Source organism: Ruditapes philippinarum, unplaced genomic scaffold (assembly GCF_026571515.1).
Source record: "Ruditapes philippinarum isolate M1 unplaced genomic scaffold, ASM2657151v2 ctg659_1_1_1_1, whole genome shotgun sequence".
NCBI lineage: Eukaryota > Metazoa > Mollusca > Bivalvia > Venerida > Veneridae > Ruditapes > Ruditapes philippinarum.
The window spans coordinates 361,289-375,062 of record NW_026859266.1 but is presented as its reverse complement, the minus strand read 5'-3'; the positions used below and the strand labels follow the sequence as shown (position 1 = coordinate 375,062).

General features: G+C 32.1%; 1 protein-coding gene across 1 annotated transcript; it reads left to right on the top strand.

Annotated features, from left to right (window-relative positions):
• Positions 1 to 1,655: 1,655 nt before the first annotated feature.
• LOC132755895 (complement C1q tumor necrosis factor-related protein 5-like) lies at positions 1,656 to 12,560 on the top strand (the record flags this gene model as incomplete). Its single annotated transcript, XM_060746832.1, has 3 exons — positions 1,656 to 1,773; positions 8,686 to 8,760; positions 12,166 to 12,560. Coding segments are annotated over 3 exons (588 nt in total), but the record flags the coding sequence as incomplete, so codon positions are not given.
• Between the last annotated feature and the right edge of the window lie 1,214 nt (positions 12,561 to 13,774).

Here is a 13,774-nt window from a genome sequence, read left to right as displayed (position 1 = left end):
AACCAGAGCACGCCCTTGGGGGTTTAGAAGCTCCAAACCCGCCCTTCCTGCGGCAAACGCCCCGTTTTCCTGACCATGAAATTTTGCGCCCCCCAACCCTCGCCCCCAAAATAAAGGTCCGGAGTAAAGGATTCCCCCCCGGACTTCACGTTGAGTCAAAATGTTTTGGGGACAGCCCCCAAAAATCTAAATATTTTAAATTTAATGTTGTATGTTATGTAAAAAAAAAATTACATGTAATTTTTTTTAAAATTTAAAAAAATTTTTTTTTACCACACTTTCCCAAAAACACCCTAATGAGAGCAAATATCTTTCTAAAAAAAACACCTACATCATATCCCCCCTTTCAAATTTCGGGTTTGGTATTACGTTTTATTTTTTATAAGTTTTGTTAGGGAACATTCAAATCTCTTTTTGTTTAATTTTTGATTTTTAAGGGGTATATTCAAAAAATTTAATTAAAATTTGGAGCTGTAAAAGATAAGGAGACCTCTATTATTTAGATTTTCCCAGTTACAGTTGGGACTATTGGATTTTTATTTTGTTACTTTCGATGAAAAACTGACTTTATTATGAAAATTTTGTATATTGGGGTTTTTGGGTTTTATACCTCCCAGTGTAAATTTATTTTTTGCAAAAAAGAAAAAAAAAATTTAATGTTTCTTTCCGGGTTTTTCTTTGCTTTCAGTTATCCCAAAAAAAAAACTTTTTTTCTTTGGGGAGTTCATAATTTTAAATATTTGGGAAAAATTTAGATTTAATGAATTTTTTTTAAAGTCTGCCAAATTTGACTCATACACTTTTCAAAAAAAATTAAAGTGTTTCGTTTTTTTTCCCTCAAAAAGCCCCCCGCTTGCATCTTTTATTCCAATTTTTTTAGTTAAAAAAAAATCTTTTGCGGGATTCTTTTTATTAATTTTTGTAGGGAATTTTTTAAGTAAAAACCGACTTTAATTTTGAAAACATTGTAAAAAACTTTTTTCCTTCAAAAGGGTTTTCGGGTAATAAAAGTCATGTTTCCATTTATCTTGAGATGTTGGGTGTTGTTTTTTTTATTGTTTACTAATATTACAGAAATGTGATGACAACCTTTTATGTTTTGTGTGATAACTTAATTCTGTTTCGGAATGTGATTGGTTTCAAAGTATTAAATTGTTCAGTACATATTTCATGTTTAACATGTTTAAGTTGAAATCGTGAATTCATGAAGTTGAAATCGTGAATTCGTGAAGTTAAAATCGTAATTTCAAGAAGTAGAAATCGTGAATTTACGAAGTTGAAATCGTGAGTTCATGAAGTTGAAATCGTGAATTCATGAAGTTGAAATCGTGAATTCCTACCGCAAATCACTTGACACCAGCTGTTGTGAAGTATAAAAACCTGGAAACAAAGTATTCCCTCGGAAGCATGATTCATAACAAAATTACATGAAAATTGCAGACTCAGTTTGATTGAGTTTGTATGTTTGAGTCTATATCAAAGTATATTTTGGGATTGGAAGAAAGCTATAAAGGTTATAAATGTCCTCTCCCTATCCAAAACTAATTTGAAGATCATGTATGTGATGAAGATTAAATACATAATAATGATTGAAGCGAAGTTGATTTTGAAGATGATGATAATAGATGTGAAAAGTGTTTCTTTTTATGATTCAGTTTGATTATTTTAATTATGATGGAGATGATGAAAATTTTGACTTTGATTATAAGTATGATGATGATGATGATGATGATGATGGTGATGATGATGATTGGTTTGATTATCATGATAGAGGTGATCATATCAATTCCTAACATGATGATGATGATGAAGGATATGATGATTTTCATGATGATGAACGTTAAAAAGATTGAATATTGGTGATAGCGATGATGAAAATTGTTATGATTTTGATTTTTATAATGATGACGACGTTGTTATTTTATTTACCAGTTTCATGACGGAGAGCTTTATCAGGCCTAGGGAGGGATAAGTTTTTATTCGAGGGAAAGTCTTTAAAACTCCCGGGGGGTTTATTCCTCTTTTTTGAATATTACTATCATTTGGGGCTCCGGGCAAATTTAAAAATTTTCCCGTTCGTTATTTTCTACCATAGCGCCCACACGAATGGGCTTTTACGTTTAAAAAAAAACCATTTCAAACCCAATTTTGTTTTTGTACGAAAATTTCATTTCCCTTTTACAAAAAACTGGGAAAACATTCCATTTTTAAAAGGGGGGGCGCGCTTTTTGGGGCGGAACCCCTAATCCAAAAATGACCCGGAAAAACTATATATTTGTCTATATAGAGTGAATAGCATTCATAAATATATACACTACTGAGCTTATTTTCAAATTGGCGAGCAATAAATGATTGGGTCTCCCTTCTTAAGGTAAATGTTTTCATGAAAACAAATACTTTGTTTTTTAGAGCCTTCCTATAAACAATTGAAATTTTTTTTTTTTTTAAAAAAAAAAAAAAAAAAACAACATTCACTATGCTTATGTTTTCCCCTTTTCATAATTATTTTAGATTAGAAAAAAAAAGGTATATGATTTTAAAATGTTTTTTTTAATAATTTTTAAAAAGGGACAACTATCATTCACTATCATTCGAACGTTCCCTACATGATTATATTTCAGCCGTATTAGTATAAAAATACCCGGGGGAATAAAAAGTTTTCCCCTTTAGGACAGTGTGAAAGTTCGGAAGGTAGAATTTTGCAAATTTGGGGGGCACCCAAATTATTTTTTTGAAGAAGAATTTTTAAAAAAATGTTAAATTCATACACAATTTGCTTCCAAAAATATAAAACTTGATAAGTGAATGTTCTTTTATGTTTTTTTTTCTGATTTTATATAAGTGATGTAATACTGTTTTGGGGGGACGGTAAGGGGATTATTTTCCCTTTCAATTAAAACTTGGTTATTATAAAAAATTACTTTTTTACCCAACACATACCCGGTAGTTAAAATATTTTTATCAGCTTTTTCTTTTACCATTTTACAGGGATAGGACTGTAACGCCAGCATTTTTTAAAAAACAAGCGGGTCATTGAGTGAAAGATTAATTTTTTAAATTTTCATCCGTGCAGGTATGGATATACTTCCAAAAAATTTTTAAAGGAAGAATAAACATATTTTAGTTTTTCGAATCTTGATTACCTAGATGCAACTATAGCTTAACGGTTCAAACACATTTGTTTTCCCCGAAGGTTATCTCGTAATTTTGATAGAAAGTCACATCGTCTTGTGTATCATGTATGATACACTGAATGTTGTTTATTCAGTACAACAGAAGATGTCCACAATGACCTTATACCATACCATTTTAAAGGTATGAATAAATTCGCACTGTTTCTATATCAGATGAATACAAAATTCCCCCAAAAATTCTCGCCATTTTTTCAATATAGGGTTTATTTCATCGAACCCCTTTAGCATTTTTTGATGTGGGGGTTTTGGGAAAAAAAAAAAAAAAATAGATAACGTTTTTAAAAATAAATTTCTTGCATATAGTTGGGTTTCCGTTGTTTTTAACCCAATTTTGCAAATGAAATTGGGCATGCTTACAAGCGCTTTTTAGGATTTCAAATGAGGCCCTTTTAAAATGACGTCTTTTCGGTATTTAAATTAAAACTACATTTTTTGGATGAATCTTTTCGGTTTTAATTGTACGCTATTTGCGAAAATGAAAAATTACTTTCCATAAAAGATCTATTGATAAAATTTTAAAAAAAAATATAAATATAGTAAAAAGTAAGAAAAATTTACATCGTTACGGTTCAGTTTGGAAAAATTTCCCCGGGGAAATTAACAGCATTTCATAACTTTATACTACAGCAATAAATTTCTTTTTAAGCCGAAATTGTGATGGAGATCATCCATACCAACCATTCGTACTTTGCTCAAGGGGAAGTAAATATTTTAAAATTTTTTTTGGGACCAAACAAAATGAGTTATTTCATTTAAATTTTTGCTCGTAAAACAGTTTCTTATACTCATTTTTGGTTTTTAGTTTAAATTTTTATTTAAAAATTGCTTGTTTTTTTCCCCTACTGTTTAAAAATATTTAAATGGGGAAATTTGCTGATAACCCCTATTTATTACAACTGTTTTTTCAAAACATTAATCTACATCTCTCAAGTTCATTTCATTTGTGTTTAATATTTCGTCCAGCTCTAAATAACATGCGGTGGGTTAATAATTATTGAGGATCAATGCACCATTGTAATGTGAATTAAACAGCTACACAAAAAAGAGGATACAGTCAAAAGTCCAAGCCCGCAAGCCACAAAAAGGGGGTGCAATAGTGCTTTCTGTTGCAAAAACAAATAAACGCTTAATTCGGTAATTCCCAAGTTTCGTTATTTGCTCTTCGGGGTGATAAAAAATTGTTTTTTATTCATATTTTAAATTGCGAGTGCGATGTCATTTGACACTTAGTTTTTAATATAGAATTTTATTGCAGTCAGCCTATTTTTACATTGTGCACTGAGTTACGCAAACAACGGTACCGTGCTGGCATGAATTGCATGCTTTCGTTCCTCCGATAAATGAAAGCCTGTGCAGTTTTTATGCATTGATTTTTGCTTAGAGTATAAAAACCAACAAAAATTAGATTATTATGAAGAATTTTATCATTCAAAGGATTATATGAAGAGAAATCTGGAATTTTTAACTGCACAAAATAAAACTTTACTTGTTGAAAAGCACTGACAAAATTGTTATAAATTCATTACATAAGGGGGCGGAACAGTCTATTATATTTTAGAGACTGTCGTAAAATAAATTCTTGTTTAAAATGTTAAAATTCTTGCTTTATACAGTGCTAGGGGGCGTGGGCAGAAACTTGCAACAGAACCCGTTTATTAATAAGCGTCAATCAAACCGAACCTGCAACGATTTTAATTTTTTCGTTTTGGGCTTTCAAACTTCTTAAGGGATTCCGTTTTCTCCATTGTACTTAAAATTGCCATTTTTTTTTCCTTTCGATAAAGTCAGTTGTCACCGGCTCATTTTGATAGCCATGTCCTTTTTTTTATTTTACAGTATTATATACGACGTATCGAATATTGTTTGTTGGGTATCTTTAAATCCAGTGGGCTAAAATGACTTCTAAGTCAGATCGTGATCACTGACAATTTCTGATATGATATCGTGTAAATCCTAGGGGAGAAAGCCTTTTATAAAAAAACACGTCGGAACTTTGACTAAGGGAAAATTGAAATGGTAAATCGTTTTTTTTTTTAGAATGAAGACACTGTATTAACTTTTGGATCTATATTGTGCAGGAAAATGTATTTGGGGCTCTGTCTCAGTCAATTTGGAAATGTAGATTGCTAGAAATAGCGACAAGAAATGGTCGGGGTCAACATAGAAAACTGAAAAAAATTGTAGAAAACATCAGAGCTAAAGGCAGTACGGCGAACATGATCGAAATACTGTGGAGAAATGAATCAGAGAGTATATTTACAAAATTCATGATGCACGATGAAATAGTTATTGTATTTAACACCAACTGTACCAGTTTACCAAAAATTTTCACGCCACCAAATAAGTAAATGTTTGGCCTTTTATTTTTAAGTGCAATAACCGTCGCAGAGGAAGATGTTAAGCATGAATTCAAACTTATGTGTGTGGGAGTGTGAACCCCTTGATCTTTGTTGCTTCAATAGCGCAATTTTTTTTTGACATCTTCATGTACGTAGAACTAGCGAGGTGATACGGGCATCAAATAACATAAAAAAAGGGAATGGCTTTCATTTTAGGGCGTTTTTTTTTTTTGTTTTCTTGTTTCACTTTTTTCTGGAGGGGTAAATTACCCCTTTTTGGGGAAACCCGGGGGTTTTTCCCAAATAAGTATCACGTCAAAAAAACCAACAACAACAAAAAAAAAATAAGAAGCAAAAACGTTTTTTTAAAAAAAAGGGTTTTAATAAAATGTTTAGTAATTTTTCAATTTCTTTTTATAGGGATTCATGGGAAAAAAATTTTATATTTTACTGCACCCCCCCTGAGATACCCTGTAAAAAACTGTTACATTAACTTCTAACTATGTAATATACATTGTTAACTATTGTAAATATTCACCGTTAACGTATGAAGATATTTCACGAACAGCTTGTATAGATATACTATTGTTGATATTCACTGTCAACTTATGTATAATTCACTGGTAATAATTCAAATTTTCACTGTTTTCACTGTTTTGCAGATCTAAACTTGATATTGACATTTTACAAATGTATATATTCAATGCCAGATTGTGTATGTATTCACTGTTACTTGTGTAAATATTCACTTTACACAGTTAAAGGTTATCGCTGTTAAATATTGTAATAGCTACTGTAAAATTAATGTTTCTATGTTGAGGAAGGCGTCAATGTTAAAAGATTCCATTTTCGAATTCGAGGTTCAAGATGTTTATTTTTGTAGATTTTCCCTGCCGACGGTGTTCTACTATTGTAGGTATTCTCTTGTAGATGTTCTTTGTTTGAGATGACAACTGCTTAGAAATTAACTGTTGTAGTTGTTCACTGTTGTAGTTGTTCACTGTTGTAGATGTTCACTGTTGTAGATGTTCATTGTTGGAAATTTTCACTGTTATATATGTTCACTGTTGAAGATGTTCATTGTTAAAGATGTGCACTGCTGTTGTAGTTCACTGATGAAGTAGTTCACTGTTGCAGATGTTTTCATTTGCAGATTTTAATTGTTGTAGATGCTTAGTTTTGTTCAGTATTGAAATATTCACTGATGAAGATGTTCACTATTGAAATGTTTACTGATGAAGATGTTTACTGCTTTAGGTGTTCACTGTTTTAAATGTTCTCTAACCTGATATAAAAACTTACAATAAGGCTTGTGCTATTTGGAAAGATAAACCTATTCTTTTCTTAACCAATAAATTAAAGCGGATTTCATAACAGTTTAATGTCATAGAAGCTATTAAATTAACCAAAATGTTTCTTTTAAGCATTTTGGAAAAGATGAGATGTATTGCTAAATGATAAAAATGCCTTTTTGGTTTTCTCATTACAATATACAATTAAAAGCAATGGTCTTTAAATAATATCATGATATATACGCGTTAAATAATTTTGAAATTAGATAACAAATAACTTAAAATTAATTGGTATGAAATTGTCGTTATATCGAAACGCATTTAATATTCTATTGCTTATGCTATTTCTTAATTTAAGTAAGCTTTGTGGTTCTTGCATGGAGGTCATTTAAATTGGCTAATATAATACATGGTATGTGAGTGTGTGTTTTTCAATATGGATACTTCGATTGTTAAGCAAATTTTGCAGATGTATAAAAATAAATCAAATACATCTTATTATTGTCCGTGTTTTTGCGTTTTACATTAGTCCGGGATACATCTCTTTGATATACTGCAAGCGTGGGGTTGATGGTTAGTTTAAAAGATCTGTGCAATCGGCAGCGATCAAACATTTGGTATTTCGCAGTATCCAAAGCATTACAGGAGGTACAATGATTGTTACGCTGTTTGCACTCTTGGTAATATAAACATTTTTTTTTATTTATTACATTACATTTTATTTTATTTCATTTACGTTAAAATTATTATTCAATGTTATTATTGCTTTAGGTAGAACATACGTTATGTACATTTATACAATTAGAGCATTGTTTGCAGAATTGCATAAGGATATAATTTTGATGTTTGAAAAAAAATAGTTGGACAAAATAAATGCATTTCTAATTTTTATCAATTGACATATTTGGAGTATTGTACATTACATTCGTGCACTTCTTGCTTGCTCTAATATGGTTTATTTTGCTTGATATTGCGATTAAGTACTGATTCATCTTATATGTATACCTATTGAAATTATTCAGTCGTTTTGGATCCGCACTTGCACTGTTTTTTATTTCAAAAACCCGTTGTGTCAGGTTTTTACGAAAAATTTGGCATAAAAATTGATGGAATTTGAAAAAAATGTATAAAACGTTTATACAAATTTATAATCAACACACTTTTAAATATAAGTATGATCATGCAACACAAACAGTCATCATCAATTAAAAATTTTCTTTTACATGTTAAAAATTGATTTTTTATGATAAAAAAATAAGAAATAAATTTTTGTTTTTTATTTCAAAATATATTTTTTTTTATATAAATTTCTTTATTTTATTTATATGGGGTGGGATGGAGGAGGAATGGTTTTTGCGTCGCACCAACACTGTTTAAGGTCAATGGCAATTTTTCTAGCTTAACTGGAAGTTGAACACCTCGGGGTGCCCTCCGTGCTTTTATTTCAGCGCGAAACAGGCACCTTACTAAGCTTTGACGTTTTCTTTGGCCAACTTAAATAGCTTTCTCACATAAAAAAGTATGTCATAAATCTACCGGGACTCGAAACCTACAGGCGGTATAGGGCAAAATGGCTGTTAGTGCAACGACGTAAAGTGTCCTAAAAACCACTTATCCACGGTCGTCAAAATTATTAAATAACATGGATGCATTTTGTGAAATTACACACTCTTCTGCTATCATCTTAAGAAGATTAAAATAGAGCGATTGGAAAATGTTCAAGGCAATTTTACAAATATATATCAGTCAGAGCTATAGAATTTTTTGAACAAAATTCAAATCTATTTATTCTTTTATTTTAATATCAAATCCGTATCCGTATTTTTGCAACTTTTATATTTTTCTTTACTCTGTTTTCAGGGCTATTTGCCTCGTTTGCGAGCTGTGACACTACCAACATAGAAGACGTGATTTCCCCGCAGAATCATCAAAGCAGTAAGTATTTTTGTCAAGTCATTCACACATGGGCTTTCACTCTTGCCAGTAAAATGATTGCCAATTAATAAGACTGACGACTGCATTACAATATAAAATCAAGATTGATTTTCCATCCCCATATTTATTTTGCCTTAACTCTGCTTTATTCTAAAATGACTTGTATAGCTTCCATTTTGGAACTGTCCATTATCATCTAGATAAAAAATTTGATTTTAGACAGTGTGAGCTTGGCCAGACTGGCTCGGTTCTATATTACAAAGGGTAGTCACTTTCGTTTCTACTAGTGAAAGGGTTTTTACACTTAGGAATGTGTTTGACCTGATTAGAATCTAAAAACGAATTCCGAAAAGGATTAAGTTTCTTTACAGTTTTTGCTATATTTTGCGCGAAAGCGTTTAGATTTAAATAAGGAAGACACACTCTTAAGCGGCAGGCGATACAGAAACTTACACGAGCACAAATATTGTTCTGTGACTCACAAGCATATAAATTACGGAACCGAACTATCTATACTGTATAGATTATCGATTTGATTGAAGGCCAGTTTATATTATTTTTTGTGCGAATTACAAACGTATGAATAACGTATGTAATTTGATATTGTCGCAGGTCTCTTTTAAGCATTACACAGCTGAATTAATTAATGACTAAAATTAACACACGTGATCATATACACAATACTCAAGGCCCTGTCGCACTAGACTGCACTTTCACTGCGTTTCCACTTAACAAAGCCATGAAAGCGCCGCGATATCGCAATAAAGGCCCTTCACACTAGACTACTCTTTCACTGCGTTTGCCCGGCGTTGTTTAATTTAACAAAGCGCCGCAAAATACGTGATATTTTTCATGACATGGAGACTTCACGGCGTCTTCATGGCGTCCCCAAGGCGATCATGGTAATGCTACGAAGCTTTCACGGTGTTTATTGGCGATTGTCTGCGTTCGGATTGCGCTTCTATTGCGTTCTCTGCCCTTCCACTGCGCATATACGGCACTCACACGAAGCTTCCTCTCACTCTGCGCTGAAATTGTAAAGTTCCGTAACAACGCAGTGCAAAAGTATAAGCGCGGTAGAGACGCCGCACAATCTCCGTACAAGGGCCGTGGACAACCATCGCGTTCATTCAGCGTTCCTTTTTTGCGCTTTCATGGTTGTCCTGTTGCGTTTTAGGAGATGCTACTGAGTTGCTAGGACGTTCTTACTGCGAACCATTGCGCTCTTATCAGAACGCCGAGTGGCGGCGTTTGTTTTGAGCATGCTCAAAAGCGCGCCGTCGGTCGGCGTTCTATGCGATGCCACTACGATGCTGCAGCGATGTTAGCGATCTTACTGCGCTAATCTCGGGGTTCTTTGGACGCAGAGAGAACGCCGCATTAGTGTGACAAGGGTTTAAGTTAGATTGATCATCAAATTGATCGTCTGCTGCTAACTGAGATTCATAAATAAATTACTGATAATAACGCGTGCCTCCTCATTTGAAACTGTAGTACATTATATAAATCAGCCAGAAAGATTTTACATCAAAACCACATAATGCATAACAATCTAATGTAAAATAAGAATTTGAATAATAAACTTCGACTCATGCAAACACATCTGTACAATGACATATGAAAAAAATAAAAATCTGTAACTGAAAAATCCACATGAAAAAGAAAATTGTTAACTGCATTGTGTTATTATTTTTTTCATATGTTTTTTATTTTATTTATTAAAGCAAACAATCGTTCATCTTTTTTTTTATCTATCTTTTTCTTTTCTGAATCATACTATTTGTTATTATTGCCATCCCATGCTAATTTTTAAACTTTCTTTTTATAATGACATTTACATATAATGATAAGACCGCCCCAAGTTTCAAATGATAAAATAATTTAAAACAAAAAACAAAAAAAGAACACGAATACTATTACAGCTAACGTAATGAAAACTGTTACAGCTTACGTAATGAAAGCTCATTTACTTTTTATCTGCCGGGGAAGTCGCGACGGAGTTTGTAAATAGCATTGCAAAAATATCTGCAGACGCATTTGTTTTCTTAATTTACAATACCGCCTTTGAAAAACGATGTAGGACAATCCTTGCACTACTTAAATGGAATTAAAGATATGTAATATGATGCCACATTAAAAGGCAATAAGATATGAATACCTGTGTCACACTGTGTAAATTTCACTTATAAACAAATTTAGGATTAGGATTGTTAGCATTCTAAAATAATAATAAAAAAGGATAAAATTTCGACTTTTTTATTTTTATTATCATAGCAAACTCGGATAATTAAACTAGTTATATACTTTATCCTCAATATAATATATTTAAAATATAACGTTGCATAGTTACCTTTTCGCTGAAATTTCAACATGAGTCTTATGTTGTTCTTTCATAACCTCTGATCCTATTTCAAAGTTACATTTCGTTTAGTTTAACGTTTAGTGCACACGCTTTCTACATGTATTACTTAGGGACCAAACGCCACTTTTCATGGAATGACACGTGTGTCACATTTAAAGTTCTATAAAACCGCTGTATGAGCACATCTGCTGATGTATTTATATTAAAAATGTCACCATTTTATGTTGAAATGTTGAATTCTGATTTAACCGGTGCTAAGGGGCGTGTACGATAGTTTGTACTTGAGAGTTCCTCCAATGAACAGGCTTAATCAATGCGAGCCTCAATATTTTCAATAGTGCCGTTTGGGAACTTGCTTAAATGATTATTATTTTCTCTACTCTATCATGATAAACCTTAGCTTCCTTTCCTGGAAAAGGGAGATACTAGCCTTTGAAACCAGTTTAGAGCCAGGCCGATCTGTGCAGTCTGATCAGGCTCTTCACAGCTAGCAGACTAAACTTTCATCTTGATATACCCAAAATTATAAAATGAAAACAAGACATATTCACCCAAGATATCCTGCAGATGGCTAACGATAAACACATTTATCTGACTTTTGGTGATTTTCCACAAAAACTTAAACGTTTATATTAAGCTATTTTGGTCAGGTGTCTTTTTTTCATTTTTCCCAAGACACAAGTTCAAAATTAAGAAATGTTAACAAGTTTTTAAATGTAAAATTTTCTTAGATAATGAGACAATCAGATATGCGGTTTCAGTGTGCAAAAACAAATGTCTTTGTAAATTTTCTCACTAAAATTACGAGGCTCTTCACTTTATTATAATATTATAAACAGTTAAGGCAGAGAGTAAATCATCGGCCGTGTTTTGTCTTTTTCCCACGCAGATTGCTAAAAGACACGTTATATTACCACAGCTTACACGCAATAGGGCAAAACTATATTGGAAATTTTGGATATAACACAGTTTTGGAAATACTGATTTTGATACTTTCGAGATCATTAAGACATTCAATCATGAATATATTTTTTTCTTTTCAGGACGTATTGCGTTTGAAGCTCACATGGACAACAAACTGGCATTTTTCCCTTTTAACACGCCACTTATTTTTCCCGTGTGTACATTGAACGAGGGCAGGGGTTATAATACAAATACTGGTAAATTCACAGCACCAGTAAGTGGTGTCTACACGTTTAATGCACATGCATGTCACAAACCTGGCACCCACATGGTGTTTGCCATCATGAAGGGCAGTGTTCAATTAGCAGTTTCGACTACCTATGAGAATATCGCCTCTGGATGTGGTTCTGTCAACACAATCGTGAGACTTAGGAGTGGAGAAGTTGTTAATGTAGTGGCAAAATGGACAGCCAGTCACTTATGGGCAAACCTTCACCGTTGGAATTCTTTTACTGGCTACCTTGTATACGCTTAGTTTAACTTTTAGTCTGTTGTTTAAAGAAGTGCTCCATTTATTTTTTATGTCTAGAAGCATTGGTACACAAAGCAGTTTGTAATAAGTAGAACACAAATTTTGAATACTCTTATCCAAAAACCGCTTGTAGTGATGAATATATAAGATAAACTTTACACTTATCTCCATTACATGAATACATTATCAAATGTGAATAAACGAATGTTTATAAGTGTATATTCTTGCAAGAAAATATATATTTCGACGACATCTCCATTTTAGACCTATAATTATGATGCAATTAATGGTCAAAATATTCATTTATATTCAACTTTATAAAAGCTTAGACTGTTAATGTTTCAACATAATTCGCATCTAAAGTATAACAAATATGAAAGAGAGAAAAAATCAATAATAGTTATTTTATAGTTCAATACATGTTGTTTTTTTGTCATTGCTGTTTTGAGTTTTTATTATCTTGAAATGTTTATTTTATAATTGTATTGACAGATTTAACTACTTAGAAGCCCAATTAACAGATTTCGTTGCAATTCCACGTTGTTGTGTTTTTTGTTTTGTTTTTTTACATCACATACATCTTATATATACCGGATACCAAGGGCCGTGTCTTTGACAAGACTTTTAAAGACTCCATGTCGTACGTAAAGAAACCGTTCCATTTTATAAGAGTCACTCAAGCTATGAAAGAAGATGCGAATGTTTTGTTGACATTTCTTGAAATTATAAAGGATGTTGTTTTAATGATTGGGTAGATGACTTGTCATTTAGAAGGATATATAGACGCTTCAGGCAACAACAACAACAACAACAAAAACTAACACATTTCGCCATGGGGCATTCTTTCAGGGCAACTGGGCCAGATTCTACCTTATGTAACTTAGAATAAGGCTCTATTATACTGGCAGTTTATACTTAAAGTAAAAATTTAAAAAAAAGAAAGGTGTCCAATAATAATATATAAGTGGAGATCATTCATAAAACAGTCTTAAAAAATAACCGTGTTATGATACTCTTTCATACGCAATTTCATATTCTTGCTTATTCAAGTAAACCATATATCAGAATATAAAAGTACAATATATGCCTTTGTCTATTAAGGCATAATGACGACTACGTGGTTCGCTTTAATTCATTCTACGCCTTATAATGACAGTTACTTCTATGTCAGTGTTAATTACCAACATAAATGTTTAGTATTAATAACGATGACCCAT